Source organism: Diadema antillarum, unplaced genomic scaffold, assembly GCF_040938485.1.
Source record: "Diadema antillarum isolate AM-2024a unplaced genomic scaffold, OU_Dant_1.0 seq00000810_RagTag, whole genome shotgun sequence".
Taxonomy (NCBI): Eukaryota; Metazoa; Echinodermata; class Echinoidea; order Diadematoida; family Diadematidae; genus Diadema; species Diadema antillarum.
Genome location: NW_027271690.1, coordinates 1,444,505 through 1,467,055, shown reverse-complemented (window position 1 = coordinate 1,467,055; position 22,551 = coordinate 1,444,505). Strand labels below are relative to the sequence as shown.

The 22,551-nt window shown below is 37.6% G+C and overlaps 1 protein-coding gene across 2 annotated transcripts in view; it reads left to right on the top strand.

The window, feature by feature from the left end:
- Nucleotides 1-2,478: 2,478 nt before the first annotated feature.
- Nucleotides 2,479-22,551, top strand: part of LOC139739653 (E3 ubiquitin-protein ligase MIB2-like) — a 30,663-nt gene continuing 10,590 nt past the window's right edge. For both annotated transcript variants that reach the window (XM_071650265.1, XM_071650264.1), the window contains exons 1-14: nt 2,479-2,582; nt 8,169-8,428; nt 9,115-9,286; nt 11,028-11,134; nt 12,977-13,171; nt 14,350-14,498; nt 15,272-15,382; nt 17,246-17,350; nt 17,906-18,077; nt 18,636-18,769; nt 19,831-19,979; nt 20,451-20,607; nt 21,174-21,328; nt 22,087-22,213. In XM_071650265.1, the coding sequence (XP_071506366.1) occupies nt 8,197-8,428; nt 9,115-9,286; nt 11,028-11,134; nt 12,977-13,171; nt 14,350-14,498; nt 15,272-15,382; nt 17,246-17,350; nt 17,906-18,077; nt 18,636-18,769; nt 19,831-19,979; nt 20,451-20,607; nt 21,174-21,328; nt 22,087-22,213 (1,965 nt within the window). In that variant the 5' untranslated portion in view covers nt 2,479-2,582; nt 8,169-8,196. The remainder of the gene's footprint in view (nt 2,583-8,168; nt 8,429-9,114; nt 9,287-11,027; nt 11,135-12,976; nt 13,172-14,349; nt 14,499-15,271; nt 15,383-17,245; nt 17,351-17,905; nt 18,078-18,635; nt 18,770-19,830; nt 19,980-20,450; nt 20,608-21,173; nt 21,329-22,086; nt 22,214-22,551) is intronic.

Here is a 22,551-nt window from a genome sequence, read left to right as displayed (position 1 = left end):
CTCTCTGGAAGAATTTGCCATCTCTGTGATACATGGGACTGTCTGCCCTTACCCCTCGATCCCCAAACTCATCTCTCTCTCCCCCCTCTCTCCTCCAGCCCTTCACTTTCTCCCTCTCAACATATCCCACCCCTCCCTCCCCCCCCCCCACCCTCTCTGGTACTCCTCTCCCTGCCAAGGGCTGGAAATAAACCGCATTGAAATCTTTCTGTAATCTGTAAGGCATAACAATTTACTACAGGTTGTATAAAGAAAATCTAGAAGATCTGTTCGTATGGGAAGGTCTATTGTGTATATACAAGTCAAAATGTCAAAATACTCACTGTAATAAAGATACTGAAGTAGGGCCCATCAGTTACTACACAGCTATTACCATTCCATATATAATGCATGATAACACTGTGACATTTTTGTACATCGGTAAAGAATTATTTTAATCTTTTTGATGGTGGTTTAGAATTCTTAATGCCGATATACCCCATCATCACGGAGTGATATGTGTTTTTAGCATCTTTTTCTATATCTAGGTGTACACTGGTACCCCTTCCAGTACAGTATAGGATCGGCCATAAAGTTTGTGCCACTCAGTGTTCAGTTCGATCGATGCCAGAATAATTTCAATTTCAATTTCAATTTCCATTTCCATTTCCATTTCAATTTATTTTCACAAACCATTCACAGGTAACACAAACCCCCTTGTGGGGACAAGTACATTGTTTTATATAAATACACAAAAAAATGAAGTAAAGGTTGATGTTTTCCTGGAATGTCGCGTGGTTTTATGGGACCTTGAGAAAGCACAGCTTGTTAAACAAGGTTCCCCCCAAAAAAAAAACAACAAAAAACAAAAAACAAAACAAAAACAAAAACAAAACAAAACAAAACATATTACATGCAGATGAGCGGAAGTGATATACAGTGTATTGCAAAATAAATAAGGGGCTGAGGTGAGAAACAGAAACAAGAGGGAGGTGGGGAAGGAAGAGAAGAAAAGAAATAAAAACGGAGAGAGTATAGTGACATACAGTTCAAGTAGGCGTAAATACACACATTGGTCATTAATTAGGTCATATTATCATCAATCAACATAAGATGCAAGGAGGTGCTTCTTAAATCTTTGCTTGAATATAGATAAACTGGGGGCAGACTTAATAGCAATTGGCAAACTATTATAGTTCCAAAGCTTTGGACCAGAATAAATAACAGCGTTTTGTGCAAAGGTGCGGGTGCATGCACGAGGTGTATATAATGGAATAAGTTTTGGTGACGAGTAGAGTAATTATGAACATGAAACAGAAAGGGCAGTAGGACATTCATTCACATAGGTTTGATACATCAAACATCAAAGATGGAAAAGATACAAATCATATATTTTCAGTATTTTTTTCTCAAACATAAATTTGAATTGCAGTGTGAGCGGAAGTCCAAATTGAAAAAAAAAAAATTCAAAGGGCCCTTATTTGTATTCTTAAAGGGATCGTATAATTTTGGTTGAGACTTAATTTCAGGTTTCTAACATTTTTTTTGGTGAGATAACGAGAAACTTCTTATGAAATATGGAAGAGCATGTAATTCCATGAGGAATTCAACGTTTATTTGACGAAAATCACTTTTGAAATGGCTGAGATATCCAAAACAGAGCAATTCTACTAAGTGTGGGAGCCACACTTTTTTACGATCGCTTTGTTTTACTTTGTTTTTTTGATGTTTTAGTCATTTCAAACCCGATTTTCATCAAACAAACTTTGAATTCCTCTTAAAATGGTATGCTCTGTACTATTTCATAAGTGTTTTCTTGGTATCTCGCAAAAAGTTAAAAGCCCAATTCTCATCTCCACCAATACTGTACCATCCCTTTAAGATCCTATCAATACACAATTTTTAGCTGACCCCCAAGCAAGCAGCCCATTTAAATGTGACACTATCAATATATTATAAAGCATAAACAAGATATTGGATGGGATGAAATACTAGTACTTCAGTTTATGGATACTGTAATACCAGCAAGAGCTTTCGAGATGTTGTTTTTCCTGGATTTATTCGTACAGGAATACAATGTATTTCATTCTTCGATCAATAATAACATCAAAAAAAGGACTTATCATGATTAAATGGATTATCAAAAATTGATATTATTTTGGTCTGAAATTACAAGAACTTCAATTCGATGATAATTTTAATTAAGTCGATCTCTTTTTGAACAAAAGTGAAAATGACCCAATAGGCATTTTCACATCAGCCCGATGTTTCGAAATAGCGTGCTATCTTTCTGACTTGGGACATTAAAAAATATCTCGAGCTTTGATTTTTATCGGGCTGATGTGAAAACGCCTAATGAATACTATGGCCCGAGTCCGTTGTGTACTTTCCCCTTGTGCATTGTAAACACGCCCACATAACAGCGGCATCACTCACTCACTTGTCAGCATCGATTACAGTTTCTTGCATACAATTGAATCGATTATTTCGCGAAGTGCATGTATGGATGCAACTGTTATAATTTACAACTGTAAAATTGCATACGCGGAAGGAAAAGCAAAACATGTCTTGCCGTGATTCCTCCTGACTAATTATGGATATTGGTAAGTTAATGCTGCGGTGAACGACGCAAAATTGTCATCCGCTGTTATATTTGAACTTTTCAACCGATAAGCTATCAGTTAGTTTCGATTGTATTGTGGACGGTCTGTGTGTTACCAGACCGTGAATTTCGAAGACAGCAGTAGGCCTACACAGACAATGTTGTTACCATTGCGCATTCACAGGACGTGGCGAATGAATCAACTCAGTCCCATATGTTAGCAACGGTGCGGTGTCGTGAAAGGGGTAAGGAACATGAACGCGAAAGTGGCATATTTTACCCGTTGCTAAGTAGCAAGTCGCTTGTCTTCTTGTCTTCTTGTCGCTTGTCATCTTGCGCTGGTAGCATTAGATCAATTTTCATTTGTAAAAACCGTAAGCATATGTTACAGTAAGTCATGTGCGTACAGTTAGGGGATCTCTAACCGCAGCAGCGACCCCATACGGACAAATACGTACCGTAAAGGGGTCGCACAGCAAACCTATACCTGTCACGGAAGCACCTGATATGGCTAAGCATTTACGTGACCAGAGACCAAAATACAGGGTTTTATACTGAAATTAGTAGCCTTACTCTTAGATAAGATACTTACAATCACGGCAGGCGAAGTCGATTTACAATATGATCTGTTTTGAGAGCCCTGTGAAAGAGTTTATCCGAGGTTTTTTAGTCCTACCGCATTTCGTATTGTAGTACGACTTACACAGCGCATGCGCTAATATGGATAAAACGTAGCACATACTGTAATACGCAATGTATGCGTGTGGAAAAAAAACCGGAAAGCTCGCTGAGAACTGAAATGAATATTCATGAGACGTAACAAATAGAATGCATGCTGGGCGATGATTTACTATCGGGCCTACCGGCACTTATTTATTTCGTTTTTTAAGCACATTTCGAATGTGTGGTTCATTATTTATTTGCAATAAAGGAAGTGCACACATAATGAACATCTGGAGATGTGAAGGATTAAGAAAATAACAGGTGATTTTCATGATAGAGGGTATGTTTTGGGGGTTTTTTTTTATTTTTTTCCCCAGTCTGCAGAGGCAATGCCCCAGATGTCTCATCTATAGATCAAGTTTCCTTTCACACTGTACATTATAGTTTTAATGTTGTACATTCACAATGGGCTCCACTCACAAGCTCTGCTTCTTGGGGACTCATATTCATTTTTGCTTCATGTTTATTTTCTACTGTGATTTGAATTGAATACACTTCTGTTACATACATGTTTTGTTTATTTCCAATAGTTGAGAATTGTTTGATTGTTTATTGAGAGACCTTTTTTTTTTCCAAAGACTTACTACCACATGAGAGGAGATCCTTCCTGTCTTTCTTTTTCTGTCAGGCTTGTCACTTTCTGTTTGATTGTGTGTATGTGTGTGTGTGTGTCCGCGTGCGTGTGTGTTTCATAATTATTGTGTGTAACAAGTTGGAAGAATTGGAAGCTAAATTTCTATGTACTGTGACATACAGATCAATAAAATTGACTCTTGAGTATTCATTCATTTCATTCATTCATTCATTCATAGCAATGGGACAAGAAGTGTCTTCTGAAAAATTTTGAAATTTCAAATGTCATAACTTCCTTATTTTTTATCCGATTTTATCATTTTTGCACTGTTCTGCTGGATTTTTTTTATCATTGTCGTGAAATTGATAAAATTTTAGATTGGCTTTCATCTTAAAGGCATAATGGATTGGTTAATGAAAAACTAGAAATTAACCCTTTCAGATCCATCCACATGGTCATTGGGATTGTATTCCATTGCTCCCCATGGCTTTTTTTTTTTTTTTTTTTTTTTGATGTTGTCTTGCTTGATCAATACCCTTTTAAGCCTTATACATACGTGTATGTACAATACTACTGAAATGCATGCCGGTATTCCCCAACGCGTTTACATCGTTCGTTTGCTTGCGATCGGCGGTCATGCCATCAGACAAGGAGTATGTATTCGTAGAGGCGCACGCATTTCTGTGGTCATTTCACTCATGCCTTTTTTAAACCCATGATCCGATCCCGGCTTTGCAGCAGCGTGGCAGATGACATGTTAGAACGAGTTTACTTGTGCAGATTTTTAGAAAAATTGAAAAAATTACAGCAGTATAAAGATCTGATTGCGTTTGTTTTCATTTCATTCCTTCAGAATGGTCTCATAATGAAGATAGGCACAAAAGGGATAACAAAATTTGTCCTGTTGTGTACCTTTCAAGAACGCATGCACAAAATGTGACGAGAAAAAAAATTTAAAAAAAATCATAAAATCATCGCAGTCCCGTTGAAATTTGTGGAAACAGTAGGCGCGAAAAGGATCTTGAATTCGGTCCTGCATGCCATGTTGGTTATCAAAAATGCATGCACAAATGTGAAGAAATTATCGGGAAAAAAACTACTTTCAATCCTTCTTGTGCGTACATCACAACAGATTACAGCCGAAAGAATTCACGAAATCATCGCAATCCTGCTGATATCTGAGTTATAGAAATAGGCGCAAAAAAAAATCGTGATATTCGAATAGTGCGAAGAGATTATAGGGGGAAAAATAAAAGACACATTTTCAACCCCTTCTGGTGGTGCATCATCAAGATTACAGCCGAATATCAAATCATGGCAATCCCGTTGAAATTTGAGGAAACGATAGGCGCAAGAAGGATATCGAATTCGGCCCTGAATACTGTCTTTCAAAAAACGCATGAATAATTCCGAAGAGATTTTCGGGAGAAAAATAAAGAATGTTTTTTCAACCCTTCTGGTGTGTGCATCACAAAAGATTAGAGCCGAAATAATTCATAAAATCACCGCGATGCCGTTAAAGTTTGAGGAGACAATATAGGCGCAAAACGAATCATAAATTCGGCCGTGAATACCTTCTAATCCGAGAAGACGCGCATTTACGAAATGTGGGAGAGATTATCTGTAAAAAGTATAAAAGGACACATTTTCAACCCCTTTTGGTGTGTGCAAAGTAAAAGATTACAGCCGTAGGAATTCATGAAATCGTCACAATCCCGCTGATATTAAATTGATAGGCGCAAACAGGATCATGAATTCGGCCGTGTTATGATCTTTCAAGAACGCATTTACGAAATTCGAAGATTTTATCGGGGAAAAATAAAGAACACATTTTCAACCCCTCTTGGCATGTGAATCATTAAGATTATAGCCGAATAATAATCCATGAAATCATGGCAATCCCGTTGAAATTTGAGGAAACAATAGGCGCAAAAAGGATCGTGAATTTGGCCCTGCATGCTGTGTATCTTTCAAAAACGCATACCGCATGCACAAATTCGGGAGAAAAATAGGACACATTTTAAACCTCTTTTGGCGCGTGCATTATAAAAATTACAGCCAAAATGATTCATGAAATCATCACAATCCCGTTGAAGTTTGAGGAGAACAAGAGGTGCAAAAAGAATCATGAATTCGGCCGTATCATTTCTTCTAATCCGAGAGGACGCATTTACGAAATGCGAAAAGATTATCGGAGCAAAATAAAGGGCGCATTGTCAACCATTCTGGTGTGTTCATCACAACAGATTACATCCGAACAGTGATCCGAAGTAAAGTTCATGAAATCGTCACAATCCCGCTGATATCACGAGGTAGAAATAAGTGCAAAAAGGATCGTGAATTCGACCCTGATGCCGTATGCTGCCGTATATACCTTTCAAGAGCGCATGCACAAATGCGAAAAGATTATCGGGAGAAAAATAAAGAACCCCTTCTGGCACGTGCATCAGAAAATACTATACAGCAAAAATAATTCATATAATCATTACAATCCAGCTGAGCACCAAAAATGTGAAAAGCGCAGCAACTTAAGTAACGCGTGTTACTCTACGTGCGCCGATGTTGACAAAAAGTCACAAACGCATTTGATACAATCTGATTTTGTTCATAATCATTTAACACTTTAATTCACAAACATTCAATTCTTTTAAAATGGTTCTATACACGAAGAAGAGATAGGAGTACAAAGCATCACAAATTCGACCCTGCAGTGTACTTTCAAGAACGCATACTTGTAAGATACGGGAAGAAATTTTCGGAGGAAAGTTAAAAACCGCATTTCAGTCCCTTCTTTTTTTTCACTTCCTTTTCGTATCAACAAAACAATTCACAAATGATTCCTTTTTGTTCCTTCTCAAGGAAATGATCCATAAACAAGGCACTTGAGTTTACAAAATATTTATTTGCAAAATGTATTTTTTTTTGGGGGGGGGGAGGTAATATTATTGTCGACAAAAACATGAAAATAAATTTGCAAGCCAGTTAATGCTTTTTCAGGTTGTTGTTGACCAGTAAATTTTCTGTTCCGACCAGTACAAAAATGGGGAGGAAAAATGGATATTTACTGATCCGACAGAGACAGGTTGGACCGGCAGAAAAAAAAAAAATGGGTTAGTGTGCAGCCCTGCTTTATCCAACTTCCAAGATTTGGTGATGAAACCAAAGCAAGCACTCTTGCCAAACTCAGTTGGCAACATTAGGAAGGTGTCATTCTGTTTCACTGCGTTCTCCATAATTTCTATTTGCTCCACTTTGAACTTAATTCTTTTTGCATCCTCCTCTACTTCACTTAGAGCATTTTGAACTCCATGATACCTATGGTATTGGTACGAACAGGTGTCCTTTATTAAATGAGACCGAGAACCAAATACGAGCGACATTGTACATATGGCAGATGACGTAAAATATGCATATTCATTTGCGCATGCGCAGATCAGTATATTTACGTGATACGTTCAAAACGTTGAACGGACAGTATCTCGAGTAGACGGTCTCAAAGATGACTATTTATCTTGTTTTCGGAGGTAATGGTGAGAAATACATAGTCGTTTCTATTGTTCAACAATAATGGTTTTATATCATGTGGCTTTTCGTTGCGAATCCAAGTGTCCTTTTGAGCGGTGAGTTGTTTACATGTTGCAGTGCATTTGAGTGCTTCTAAAATTGCATGGGTTGCTTCGGGGCGCTGTTACTGTGTTACAGCGCCCCGCGACGGGGTTAGGGGATCTCCAAATGTATTTACCGGTATATTTCAGACCTCTCCTATCCAATGCCAATGTTCTGTACTTACTGTCTTACTCTTACTTAGTACTTGCGTCCTAGCTTCATGTAGCTTAGCTAGGCCTGACAATCATAATTTACATGCATTAGGACTGTATTGCAATGCAATGTGCAATTATAATGGATGGCTGTTCATAAGTTAATAACAATACACATAACTTAACATGCCAGTCTGTTCGACAAAAATGGCATGGCATTTCTTAGTAATATAATAGCAATGCATCCAGTTGTTGGGAGTTTTATAAATAATGTCAATATTTGGTGTAAAGACGATGTTGTGTATATGCCAAGGTAATATGGCCATGTTAAACTAACTATGGGAGACTGTAGATCTACAGAATGTGTAGATCTATTTCATGCAACTTCTGACTTGATAATGTATGTGATATCGAAAAAAGAAAAATTTAGAAAACTCCTGTCTTCCAGGCTCAAAATACCAGAGCCTCCAGAAAGGGCTAATTGTATTTTGTTTTGTTTTGTTTTGTTTTTCCTGTAACATTTCATTCACAGCTGTTTCTAAACTTCAGCAAGCGCATAAATGATGGCAGTAAGTGTTGGACTCCGAGTTGTCCGGGGCCCAGATTGGAAGTGGGGTAACCAGGACGACGGTGATGGACATCTCGGGACGGTGGTCGAGATTGGGCGCCAGGGAAGCAGCACTTCTCCAGACAAGACAGTGGTGATACAATGGGATTGTGGGACAAGAACTAACTACCGTGTTGGCTACCAAGGCGCCCATGATCTCTTGCTCTACGATAATGCTCCGGCAGGTAAGTAACACCATCCAGCACAAGATGTTGATCGAAGTCATATTTCCAGAATTGAACTGATATTGTGTACTACCATCAGCTTATGCACCACTTCTGATATCATGATATTTGTTGCGAAAATGAAATCCCAAAGATATGACTGTCATGATAATTCTCTCCTGTTTGAGTTTTTGCAGTGAAGATGCTTCCTACTTCTTGTTTTCATTGTATTGGTTTTTTATTTATTGTGTGTAAGATGAACACCTTCAAACTACATTGCAGTTGTTCATGTTTTTAATCAAGTTGCTCCAAAGTGGTGGTTTCATCAAAGAAAGGGAAAAATAAAATTTTGTGCAAAAACTTATTCATCAATAGCATACATTGTTCAAGATGCAATATAAGTACCAAGTATTTTCTTATCTGGTTTAGGCAGATATCTTGTTGAAGGTAGTTTCTGTTGATTTTCACAAAACAGATTAATATACAATTGTTTGTATGTTCTTTCCTGTTGATCAACATCTTGAATCCTAGCATACAAATTGTAATCATACATACCGGTATGCAGAGCAAGCAGATTTTGTTTATGGTCATAGGGATATAGAGAGGTTTGAAGTTCACATTCAGATCACAGTCCAAATGAAATCTTTTCAAAGTTATAAGATGTTATCCAAGTTAATGTATCATGAAATATACACATTTGCTTCCAGGAGTAAAGCATCAGAACATTATATGCAATGGATGCAAGCAAGAAGGCATCATGGGAATCCGCTGGAAGTGTATAGACTGTGAGAACTTTGACCTCTGCTCCATATGCTACTTTGATGGGGCACATGATCATAATCATGAATTCCTTCGACTTGTCACGCCATACTCTGCTGGGTGAGTTGTTGCTGCAATACTTCTGTTCATTAATGCGCATTGATTATTAAAGATCCTGTAAGTTTCATCAAAGTTTGTCATCTTTTGATAATTGTGAAAGTGATTATTTGCTGGAGAACTTCCAAATTACCTGGTACTGTGGTAGATATCACAACTGAGTATTGAGAGATCATGAATCATACATACAGCTGTATAGGTTTATGATGTGGTCTGTAGTTCCCTGGGGTACCCACCATTTTGTTGTATAATTATTTTGTTTTTGCTTTTTTCTTTCTATTTTTTTTCTTTTTTTTTAGCGCTGCACCCCTGGTTATCCCAAAATGGATGAAGGTTATTTCTTAGTGCTTCATGCAAGAAGATTTTGCACTATTTATATATTTTTTTTTAAAGATATGGACAAAGTATGAATGAACTGAAATTATACAATCAACCAAATAGAATAACCACCAATATATACACCAACAAACATTTTAATCCTGAAAATAGAACCCAACTTTTCTCTCTCCTCTATCAAAGCCATGTAACAATAGTGGTGGCACAGCAGCAGCAGTGCTAAACAGCCGCACCAGTAACACTTTACCATAGAGTATGATTTTGATACACATCTGTGCAGCGTACCACTGCATTATGATTATCAGTCGACAGTTGAAAATAAGTGACCATTGGCTGAGTTTGTGGATCAAAATTATCTCTGTGCGAATTACTGTCCAAAATTATGATAAAAAGTTTGTTGGGGAAAAATTACAAATGTATTATTATTACTGTGAGTAATTAGCATTGGGATTGTTTGATTTAGCCACCTTGCTGGCAATGTGTTTACCGTATATGACGCTACACAACACTGTAATCTGGGGATATGCAATACCCTGGGTTACAGTATGCTGAATCACATGAGGCACGCCTTTCGCTATTTTCTAGGCCCATGTCTTAGTTTATGTACCTTACAAGTGCGGTTTACATGTAATACTAGGATAGGTACATGTATGTCAACTGCTCACAACCCAGAATAATGCCACCTAATTTGAGATAAAACATAGATTTTTTTTTTTCAAAAAAGAGAAGATTTTAGAATGTGATACTTTTCTCTTTTTCAGCTTATAGAATAGATATTTGTAACAGATCAGGAATAAAAACAGTGGAATTATGATTAAATCTACCAGTAGTACCAGTACAATTAAAGAAAGATACCCAATAATGGAATCACCTCTGGGTATATTATAACTCGTTGTTAACTTGACCAGGTGATAGCATTTATTTGTTGCAAATATGGAACTCCTCTTTGAAATTCCTTCTTTCTTAACGTAAAGAACTAGGTATATTAATATTCTGACTAAGTTGTGGAAGTAAACAGTAAAAATACATGTATACCCCTTGTAGGACAAACAGGTCATGCTCACATATTTGCTATCCAAGGTGTATTAATGAAATTTATTCACTGTCCATTTTGACTAATATACATGTCAGTGATATATTGTTTTGCTTTTTTTTTTTTTTGCCAGCTGTAGACAACAAGTGTATGTGTAATATATTAGAGATTTGTATTTGTTGTAAAAGAATTGCAATTTTGTTTGACAATTGTGTGAATCTCATTTGTCATGATTAACAACTCCATTTTGGTTCATTGCAAAGTACAGGCAGATCAAAACAAACAAACGATAAAGAAAAAGAAAAGAAAAAAAGGAGGATGAAGAAAAAGAAAGACTGAACTTCAAGTTTCTCTTTGATTTTCATGTCCTACCAGGGTTCGTGTGTCCAAGAGAGCCAATGCTACACGGACTCCGCTGCGAGGTCTTCTACCAGGTGCCAAAGTGGTGAGAGGACAAGACTGGGACTGGGGTGACCAGGATGGTAAGTCTAGATGATGCCTAAAGCTTTGCGTTACATGTAGCTGTCTTAGTGTCATCCATCTACTGTACGAGCTGAAATTTTTGCGATGGTTTTATTTTCGCAAATTTCGCGAATCACCTTTGAACCGCTAAAATAACAATATGCAAAAATAACAGCGCACAAATATTCAGTAAGTTAATTCAGTTAGACCCTCGCAACCGCGAAATTAACAACATGCGAAATGTCCTCCAAGTAGCAATTCGCGAAAATATCTGTACGCGCAAATTTCAGCTCGTACTGTATGTGACACGAGAGAGCATGTCGCGTTGTACAAGTATGACAAACAAAGGTCAGATGTATTGCCTTGAATTCTCCCATTCAGATTGTCCTAATTTGCTTCAATTCTGATCTGCTGCTTTTCTAGTAGTCACAAATAAAACGAAAACTGGGAGAATTAGGTTTATTTGTACGGACAACCAAAGAAACCTAAGACATTACCCTTGAAGACTTCAAAAATTCCTTCCTACTGTGACTCTGTCTAATATAACCTCTGACATCTTTCACCTTGCTGTAAACAAGGAAAAATGTAAGTGTGTTGATGATATGTGTGTAGCATATGTGCCATCTGATGTTCTTTTCTTTGTTGAATTTCTTAGTAGTTTCTTCCATCCAAAACGTAGAAAGCACTGTAGTTATAGCATTACATATTGACCAACTTATTGTGATTTGTGATCAAATAGGGAGAAGTTGGAGTTGCCTCGTGAATTTAATACAGCATGAACTCAATAAATTGCATCACATGATGCTGTAAATGTGGAATAATTTTGCAATGCAGGAATTTTAAAGTGAAAACATAGTTTTGGTAAGGGTCTGAGAACCTGTCTTGCACCATTTCATATTTGCTTGCAATATATTGAAAGAGTCTACCAAGAAACTTACCTGGCTGACGTGATTTGCCGTGATGATGAGTTGTTTTGGAGTATTTTGAGATCAAAGATAGGAGTCGGTAGCGACTTTTATTCCAGAAGGATCCAGGTTAACTCGCTCTCAATGACAAATTCAGCCCTATTTCAGACAATTTGTACGCAGTTCTTGATCTCCATATTCTATACATATGCGCACATTCATTTTGTAGGCGCGCCAAAGAGGTTCTTTGATGCGCGCGTTGTATCAACTCAGCCAATAACTGCGACCAGCCAGAAGGCGAAGCGCTCCCATATTACAACACTGTACAATCCAGAGGGACAACTCGGCCCCGCCATCAAAGTGAGGCCGAGTTGTCCCCTAGTCTGAGTTAACCTGGCCCCGCTCAGGTAAGTTCTGAGAGGCGAACTTTTTTGGTTGATATTTCGTATTTTCCTTGTTACCCAATGAGTATCCTCTTATTACAGTGTTATTCCACACATTTCTTTGGCATACATATACATTTTGAAGCAAAATTTGACAATTGTGCAGGCATACCAGAACTATGTTTTGCCTTTAAGGAATGTAATACCCTCCTTAACTGTGTTGGACATATAAGAAGACACAAAGTTTGGGAGAGATGTTGAAATATGTCGAGAAATATTCTTACCTGCAAACATTTTGAGCAAGTGAATGTCATTGATATAAGCCCAGTAGAGAAGAATAATCACACAATTGTTTCCACAGTTACAGAAATAAGCATACAATACTGTGACATTTGTTCTGCACATGTACAATGTGTATTTGTCACTGAACTGTAGGCAGGATGATTGTCTCACATTATTCCCTTGCTTTCCTGCATTATCTTCAAATGAGTTGTAATAGAGTATAGTCTTGTTCCCTACGTAAATAGTCATCTTCAAGTGCAATATGTATTTATGGATGAATTATTTTTTTTAGGAGGGGAAGGCAAGTCAGGAAATATAATCAACATCCGGGGCTGGGAGCATGAGTCTGGTCGTAGCGTTGCCAACGTAACATGGGGGAATGGCTTGACAAACGTATACCGTGTGGGCCACAAGGGCAAAGTGGACTTGAAGTACACCAAGGATGCGTCAGCAGGCTGCTACTACAAGGAACACCTCTCGCTCGTCGGTAGGATGAGAAAACATATTGGAATCTTAACCTTATTTGGCCCAACTTGCATATTGTCACAAGCCATGTACAGGCTTTCTCATATGCAATCCTTCAGTCAAATTGTCATTGTCATCTGTCCCATTTGTATTCTGTACCAGTGTGTGCAGTACTGATATGGTTTGTAACCATCTCTTCACTGTCATTAGTCAGTGCTAATTGTGTAAATGAAACAAAAAATGGACTTATTTTTTTTTAAAAGGATATATGATGCAATATGGGTCAAGCCATGGCATGTTATTTTCTACATACACAGTTATTATATGCAGTGCTCTGCTGCATCATTTTGTTGTGCATATATTCTATGAAACTGCGCTTTAAAGGCAAAATCCAGTAAGAATATAAATTAGTCTGATAAAAAAAGAGTAAAATCTTACGAGTTCAACAGTAAAAATTTGACTGAAATCAGATGAAAAATAAGGAAGTTATGACATTTTGAAGATTTGCTAATTTCTGCAAAACAGTTCTTGTAGAGTGAATATGAATATGCAAATGAGTGAGCTACTACCCATGTCATAACCTCACAATTTTCCACTGACCGTGTACAAAAAAAAATGACGAAAATTCATTATTTCTGTCATTGAAGTCTGAAACATGATGTTGTTCTTGGTTGAGTAACTTCAGAATAGTAATCTGTTAGATATACGAGGATTTTAGCCTCAGGCATAATTGCATTTGAATGAAAAACTGAAAATGTCATAATTTTATGTACAAACTATATGGTAAGTTGTAAGGGAATGACATGCTCACTTTTCCATTTGCATATATTCCTATTGACCATTCAAGGACTGTTTCCTGAAAAAATAGCGAAACTTCAAAATGCCATAACTTCCTTATTTTTTATCTGACTTCAATCAAAATTATACCGTTGAACTCGTAATATTTTACTCTTTCTTATCAGAAACTTATGTTTGGACTGGATTTCCCCTTTAAGTGGAAATTTACTTTCTGTATTTTTTTCCAGTTTTCTAAGGAGATTATGTACATGTAGCATAACATGCAAAAGGAAAATTTGTGCTGAATTAGGTTCCCCCCTCTGCAGAACATGTGCAATATTTACTAGATTATTAATGTATGGAGCTGAAAATTATTGTTTCACACATCCTTTGTTTCAATGTTCTGATATTTTGTAATCCCAGGTGAACAAGGTGAGCAGAATGTGCGTAAGCCGGCAGAGGAGAGCAAGACAAAATTCTGTGTGGGCGATAAGGTCAAGGTCGTCCTCAAAGTTGATGTCCTGAAGGCTATGCAAGAAGGTCATGGGGGCTGGAACCCCAAGATGGCGGAGGTGAGGTAGTCTCCTTGTTATTGTGCATGCCTCTAAAGCTGCCTCTATTTCAGGTTAAAAGGCATTATTAGCCATATGTAGATGAAACAAAAACCCAGCTTTAGTGCATCAAAATAGTTCTAAATTGTGAGTTAGGAATAGAAACAACCAATGTAAAATTATCAGTATAATCACTGTTAAGTATTCTTAAATATACAAAATGTGATTTCTATGAAATGTGGTGGTTAAAGGTCAAACATCAAGGTCCATGGTCACTGAACTTTAAAAAGTTTTTTTTTTTTTTTCCAGTCATTGCTTTAGCAAGAAATGTCCAGAGATGATAGGTACACATTGGCAGACAGGGTAAAAATAAATGAAAATTTATTGCCTGAAATAATAGGGGTGAAAGGTCAGAGATCAAGGTGAAATATCACCATAATCTAGCTAAAATGCAATTGTCTGGCCATAAATTCCACTAGGTATAAGTTCAGTAATAGGTTTGTTTTGTGTAATGTACAGAAATTAGATGGATGGAAATAGTAATCGGATTTGAAAATATTTCCTTTGTGAAGAGGATTAATGTTGTAATCCACACTCTGCAGCCAAGTTCAATGAACTTCATCAAAATGTAGACATGTAGTCATGTTCCTTTCACAGACTATGTAGTGATGACTGCCTGAATATATGGAGACTCTCACAAGTATGCCTATGGATCTCTCTTTTGTACAAATCAAAAAAAAAAAATCAGTTTTATGGCAGGTTGTATTTCCTCCCTTTTCATGCAATCTCCTCAGTATATTGGAAAGGTTGGGTTTGTGCATCGGATGACCGAAAGGGGAGACATAAGAGTCAGCTATCGGGAATGTGGAACAAGGTGGACGTTTCATCCTGGTGCTCTCATCAAGGTACTGTAAATTTACAGATACACATGTCCATGTATTGTGGAAATTTTTATATCAAATTTGCTGCATGAATATGCAAGTCTACAGTACATTTGCAGAGACTGTGTTGCCTTGAGAGCGTGAATTGAAATGATAAAAATGGAGAGCATGACTATGTGATAGAATTGATTCCATTATAAATCACTTCAAAGTTCTCTTGTGTGAACAAGGTGGTTCTCTTGAAGATTTAAATACTGTCCAAGGGGAAATATCAACAAGTTTTGCCTTTGCTCGACAATCAGTACTAGCGTGGAGTGATCTATCAGGCTCTGTGAGGAATTCTAACGGAGTTGAAAAATTCCAAGATCGCCTCATAGGCCATTTCACATCAGTCTCTGAGTATGACCACGCTCCTCCCCATAGTATTCAGGTCAAGTTAATCTCCTTGATAGGCTTCATAGCCCTTTAAAGATTAACCCTAATCAGGCTGGGCTTTTTTGGCTATGCTATATCTGGGGGGGCGGATTCCGCCCCCCCCCCCCCTTCAGATCTCGCCTATGGAACGCGCGATCGCGCCGAAAATCGGCGCACGCGACGCCCGCAACGTATTCTATCAAAATGTATGGTTGCTTTCTCCGAAAAATTTTTCTTATATTTTATATTAATTGATTATTGTAATTTATGCATAAAATCAGTTTTGGGCTCTAAATCACTTATTAATGCTCCAAATAAGCTAATTTCTTGTTAAAAATGTTTCTTGTATCATTCTTCTTAGACATAGGATTAAAAAAAATCTGTATCGAAATTAACTTCTTATGTATTTTATTTTTTTTGAATTTCTTATGTATTTCTTTGTTTTTTGACCTTTTGTTTTTGTTTGTTTTTTAGCCAAAATTTGTCACAGACATTTTTCGAAGCATTATTATGCTAAAATTAATTAATTTCAGCCATTCTAAGTGAAGATATGAATTTTTATGTGAATTAATTGAAAAAACACAATTTGCATTGGATTTGTACATTGTACGTACACAAAATCACGTTTTGGAGCAATTTTGGGGTTGACAAATTTTTTTTGAATGGGCGTCGCGTCAAAACGGTACGCGCGGGCGCAACAATTTGAGTCTCAAAAGTTGCGCGATACTTGAAAGAAAAAAGTCATGAAACATCGCGGCGGGAGCTTATCGCGTTGCGAAGATATTGCGCGAAACGTCGAGGGGGGGCGGATTCCGCCGCGCCCCCCCCCCCAGCCTGATTAGGGTTAAGAAAGATGATGAAGAAGAAGAAGAATGAATCTCAACCAAATGCCTGTGAAGATGACTGTGTAGGGTGTGTGGTTGGTCACTTCATAGTCCTGTAGTTTGTTGCAGTGCAGCCCACTGTATACTGAGTTATATACCTTCTGTGCATTCTACCACCCTCATTTCCTGCAAGATTTCATTCAAATTTGCGATTGGAGGTCAGACGTACCATTAGAAAATCTAGATATCGTAAAATTTTTGTTGTCAGATCAGTAATGCCCTAAATGTTTCATCTCTCAAATAGAATACCATACAACGAGAATACAGGGTAATCTTAGGGATACATCCACATTTATCAGTGAACGTCTCATGTTTGCAATGCGTTATTACATCTTCCCACCTATTTTGTATGTGTGTATGTGTCCACATCTGAATTCTGTGTGTGCATCTGTGTGTATGGCATGTATGTGGGGAGTTTCCTGTCATTGTTTGGTTCTGTTGCATTCTGGTACACTTTGTTTATACTCAGTGTGTTTATCATTTTCTATGAGAGAACATTGTTTCAGGGCAAGTGTGAATTAATATACATATGCAGACCTGATGAAGTGTAGATTGCACAATTTGTGACGAGTTGGCCATCTTTCCACAGGTTAACACGTATGCAGTGGGAGATGAGGTGACTGTCTTGAATGACATGAGCCTGGTGAAGCGTCTCCAGGCAGGGCATGGAGAGTGGAGCACCGGCATGCAAGCGGTAAGGCAGCAGTTCCACTCAATGTCTTGATTTCTAGATTTCGTAAGAATTGATTGGTTTGTTATTGTTGTTTAGTGTTTTGGGGAATTTTTAATTTTATTTATTTATTTTTTATTTTTTATTTTTTTTGGAAGGAGGGGAGGGGATTTGCTTCGGTGAATCATGCAGGGAGGTCTTTGATTCATCTTATTGACAAATTCTAAAGACAGGATTACACCCCATAGAGCTATGATTGCATGTCGCAGTTACATACTTAGATATGTGTTGCCCAATAACCTCCTTTTTTTCTCTCTCTCTTTCTTCATTGTATGAGTCCCATGATGCGCTATGGAGCATTTACCTCTGCTCTTATGGTTTCAAAATCCTGTTGTGTGTGTGGTTTTCCTGTGAAATATCTCCTGTGGAAATCAGACATGTGAACAGAAGTGATTACCACACAATAGTTCTGGGAATATTGAAAGAACAAAAGAAATTTTGTAATAGAATTAAATTATAGCATTTCGTCAATTGATTGTTTGTTCTGTGCTTTGTTTCTTGTAATGCTTTCTTTGATAGACACTTGGCAAAACTGGAAAAGTTCTCAAACTGTATTCAGACGGGGACCTCAGGGTTTCTGTGGACAAGCAGGTGTGGACCTTTAATCCAGAATGCCTGACCCCAGTTCAGAGGTCAAACAAACCTGACCTCAACAACACCATGACAGCAGACAGGGCCGAAGAACTTCAAGGTGTGTTGCAGAAACTAGTTCGTTAATTGCCAGGAGGCCTTTTAGAATATATCCCATTCCCTCCTTGCTGCAAAATAGAGCTCCCAGATGTATTTCTTTCTTCTTCTTCATTTTGGTTTAATTTTACGATATAGTGTATCATGAGAAAGGATTACTGAACTTTAGTTTATTTACAAATGATATACCACACTTCAGAAACAAATCGCTCACACAGTGATGGTACGCAATATTCTTGTGATATAACTTTATATTCAAAGGTCTAACAAAGTTTGATATGTCGTACTGGTATACATGAGCACTGCCTTTCCTAATTATGGGAGGACTTGCAAAAGGAGTTAGATGTCGTGGTTAGGGCTTTGAAGCATATCTGCATTTAAGGTAGATAATGAAGGTAAAGATGAAATTAAGGTAAAAGTGGACTGTTAAAACTTACAAACAACAATTGACAGATGCAAACCAACACATTCAAACTGAACGTTATCTAAGTTATTGCAGAAGTGCAAATCAAGATGTTTTGTTCAAATATCACACATTTTATGTGGTCTAATGATATTGCAGGTAATCTCAACGACCAACTACAGCAGATTTTGAGCCTAGACTCTCCCAGTGAAAGCCCCGACAGGCTAGTGAGTGAGGCAGCTCAGGGCAACACCAGAGCTGTCACAGATCTCATCACAGAGCATCCTGAATGGGTGAGTTGATGTTGCATCATGGCAACGGAGTTTTCATCTCCTTCACATGCTGTCGACTGAAGATGCATGCATCATATTTCCTACCTTACAGGTAGTAGCTCGTTTATAAACTCTGGTTCAGGGTAACAGTACATTCCAACAAACCAAGCCTCAAATCTTAAAGATCTTGTTTACCTTTGGGAGCAGTGATTTAAAAAAAGGTTAAAGATATCACTTTTGATGCATATGTGTAGCTCAGTTGTATCACAAAATATCCTACCATATATATATATATATTTTTTTTTGGCAATAAAGCCTAGATATAATAAGATATCACTATTTTTCTCATTAAACCATAACTGTAGATGGTTTAGTCTGGAAACATTTTTATTATAACTATTGTTCACATTTTGTATATTTAACAATACTTAACATCAATTATACTAGTTCAAATTTTTACATTGGTTATTTCTATCCCTAACTCACATTTTATAACTATTTTGAAGCACTATTGCTGGGATTTTGTTTCATCTTCAAATGGTAAATTATGCCTTTAACCCGTCCCGGACGAGTCCCGGGTATACTCAAGGCAGGTGTCTATGGGAAATGCCTGTCGTAGCAAAATCAGCCCGTCCTCAACGAGTTAGATCAAACTTCAAATGCCCGAAGGAGTGATCTCTGACATTGTTATCAGTTGATTAAGACCATGTGAGCGTGTGATACCATTGTGTTTAGGCCTTGCACATATATACTCTCCTCAAAGTTCTCATCCAGTACATCTTTTGTATAGTACGTCCTGTCAAATACTGACTTGTTTTCAATTCCAGCGACAGTGCACTCCTGTTATAATGAACATGGATATAATGAAATTCCGGTTACAACAAAATAAAAATCTGTTTAAAAAAAACAAACAAAATTATTGGCTCTATGTGTTTATTGTTTATTTGTTTGGTTATAACGAATTTTCAATATAAAAAAAGAAAACTGCTGGTCCCAAGGACTTCGTTATAACGGGAGTCCACTGTATGTAGGTGTATAATGTCAATGTAGTGATTGATGTAATGCTCTTGTCTTGTATTCAGGTGGATGTCCAAGTGGCAGGCAAGACCGCTCTACAAGTGGCCAGCCACCAGGGTCATCTAGATGTCATCAAAGTTCTCCATCTAGGCAAGGCATCCATGGGGATCCAAGACCAGGAGGGGGACTCCGCCCTCCACTATGCCATCTTTGGGTGAGAACGAGAGAAGGGGGAGAGAATGATAAAGACATATGGAATGGTGTATATAAACAGATAGATAGAAAGATCGAAAAATAGATAGGTATATAGCTAGATAGGTAGATATTTTCATGTGTAGATAAATAAATGAATAAATAGATAGATAAATAGATGGATAGATAGATAGATAGATAGGTAGATAGATAGAATCGAATCAAGACAAATAGATACAGATATAGATAGAGGGATTGGTGGAAATATAGGTAAATAGATAAAGACAAGGGACTTCAGCATCCGTGAACAGAGACTTAAAGATGTCATTTATAAAAGCCATGTGTTTTTCTTGGGTTCTTAGTCCATGAATGGTTTGAGGAGATCTGAATATAATTTTGAAAAATCCAAATACCCTGGATATCTTTCAAATGAGGATTTGGTGTGAGAACTGGTGGCTCAAATGCACTCATATCACATTGATTCTTCCAACAGGAGACAACCAGATATCGCCGAGTATCTTATCAGCAAAAACGCCAACATCAACCTGGTCAACAAGGCTAAGTGCAGCAGCCTCCATGTGGCTGTCAACAAGGGCTACGTGGACTGTGTCAGGGTACTTCTTAGGCACAAGTGTAACCCCAACCTGCAGGTAAGCTCCTGCCCACAGCTGATGTGACCCCTCCTCCTTACAGGTGGTGGGACCCCCACAGTCATTCCTCAAGGCTTGCTTGCTGGATTGAATCATAATGACTGTTATACACAAAAACTTTAGTGGTTTTCACGATTTCTGTTATGGCTACTACTAAAACACTGATCAGTTCAGTGCTTATTTACATCGATGTAGGACAATTTGTCAATCAGTTGCAACTTTAGTGGTGTCCAGTATAGGTGTTTCTAACTGCAAGTGATAACATACGAGGAAAATGTGATGAATTCTTATCAAAGTTTAATAATGCATATCATTTGCATAAAAAGATTACTTGGAAAAAATCTTGTAAACAAGAGGGAAGATACAAGACAGAAGTCATCAGAAAAGAAAATATGTTGGCCAAGAAAGAAAAGAAGAGAGCCATTTTGGGTAAGATAATGACATGGGGATATCCAGACCACATTCTTTTTCATAATGTCAAGAAAATATCAGGAAGCTTGTCTTCATCACCCCTCAAGTCAGCTGAGCTGACTAAAAGCATTTACATTGCTCTCAATACATGTCAGGACTGCTATGGGGACACCGCCTTGCACGACGCGATCGCCAAAGACAGCCGTGACATCATTGACCTCCTGACTGAAGCACACGAAGCTGACTTCAGTCTCAAGAACAAACGCGGATTCAATGTGCTGCATCATGCGTCCCTCAAGGGAAACAAATAGTATGTAGCTAGACAGCACACATTCTTGATCGCCATCTCATATTCAAGAAATGTCTACAATTGCCTGTGAGACATTGACTGTGTTTGCCAACAGGTGTTACATATTATCGTACTGCAAAGATTTCGCTAAGATGTTTGAAGTTCTTTTATGTGAAGAATTAAGCATAGTGATATGTGATCATTTGCTGCAGTGTGGACATTTTCTAATGTGCCTTCTCACTGCTCTTCTCATGCAATGCTAGAGACTGTGTTTACCTTGCTTCACCTTATCACTGACTGGCTGACTTTTGTACCTATCATAGTGCAATATCTGAACATGGCGTCTCAGATTATATTGAATTTCATTTTACTCCTTTTATTTTCATTTCATTCCTGTGTAAGTTCCAAACTAATTTTTCAAAGCTCTTGTCAACTTTTGTGTGATTAGGCTTTAGATGTTTATATAATCAAGATCCAGTTACTTGTAGTTCAAATCACATTCATTTGCTATCTTGGAATCCACTGGTTGTGTAACAGTAGTCAAATTCTTTGTGACAAATTGTCATACAATCAGTTTAGTTCAGAGGAAAGCCATCATGAAATTTTGATTTGTTTTGAAGCATGTTTGCCTAAATGGGACACTCAAAATGTGGATTTTACTGTATTTTCCTTCCGTTGGTGGTAAATTGAGACATCCAGTTAGCTTTGTGTGGGGTATGTGTGAGGTACAAGAGGTATGGAATATGAAAATAACCACTGCTTTGTGGATTGTTTTGCAGTGCGGCCGAGAAGTTGGTGACCAAGGCCAGACAGCTGGTAAATCTGAAAAAAGATGACGGCTATGCAGCCATCCATCTAGCTGCCCTGAATGGCCACAAAGATGTAGTGGAAGTCCTCATAACACAGGTAGTTTCAAATAGCTCTTTGCTTGTTCTCCCAAGTAGCTCTCTCAAGAGTAACAAAATCTTTATCTGTACATGTTTGCAATCATCAGTTTAGTATGTACCATATTGTACCCAGAAGATCAAACCCTCATAGTTGTGCTACTAAAGAAATCCTGTGTTTGTTTCTACACCTTCAAATATTGGAAGTAAGCTTTATTTGCCCCGGCAAAGATACCTTTGAGTTTTCATGTGAATATTGTTGTGTGGTCATGACTAGCAAGTTTTGCTGTTGTGATGTCATAATTAGTTTATTCCATCATGCTAATGTGTATTTGTTTTGTTTTTGTCTTTTTGAAGCAG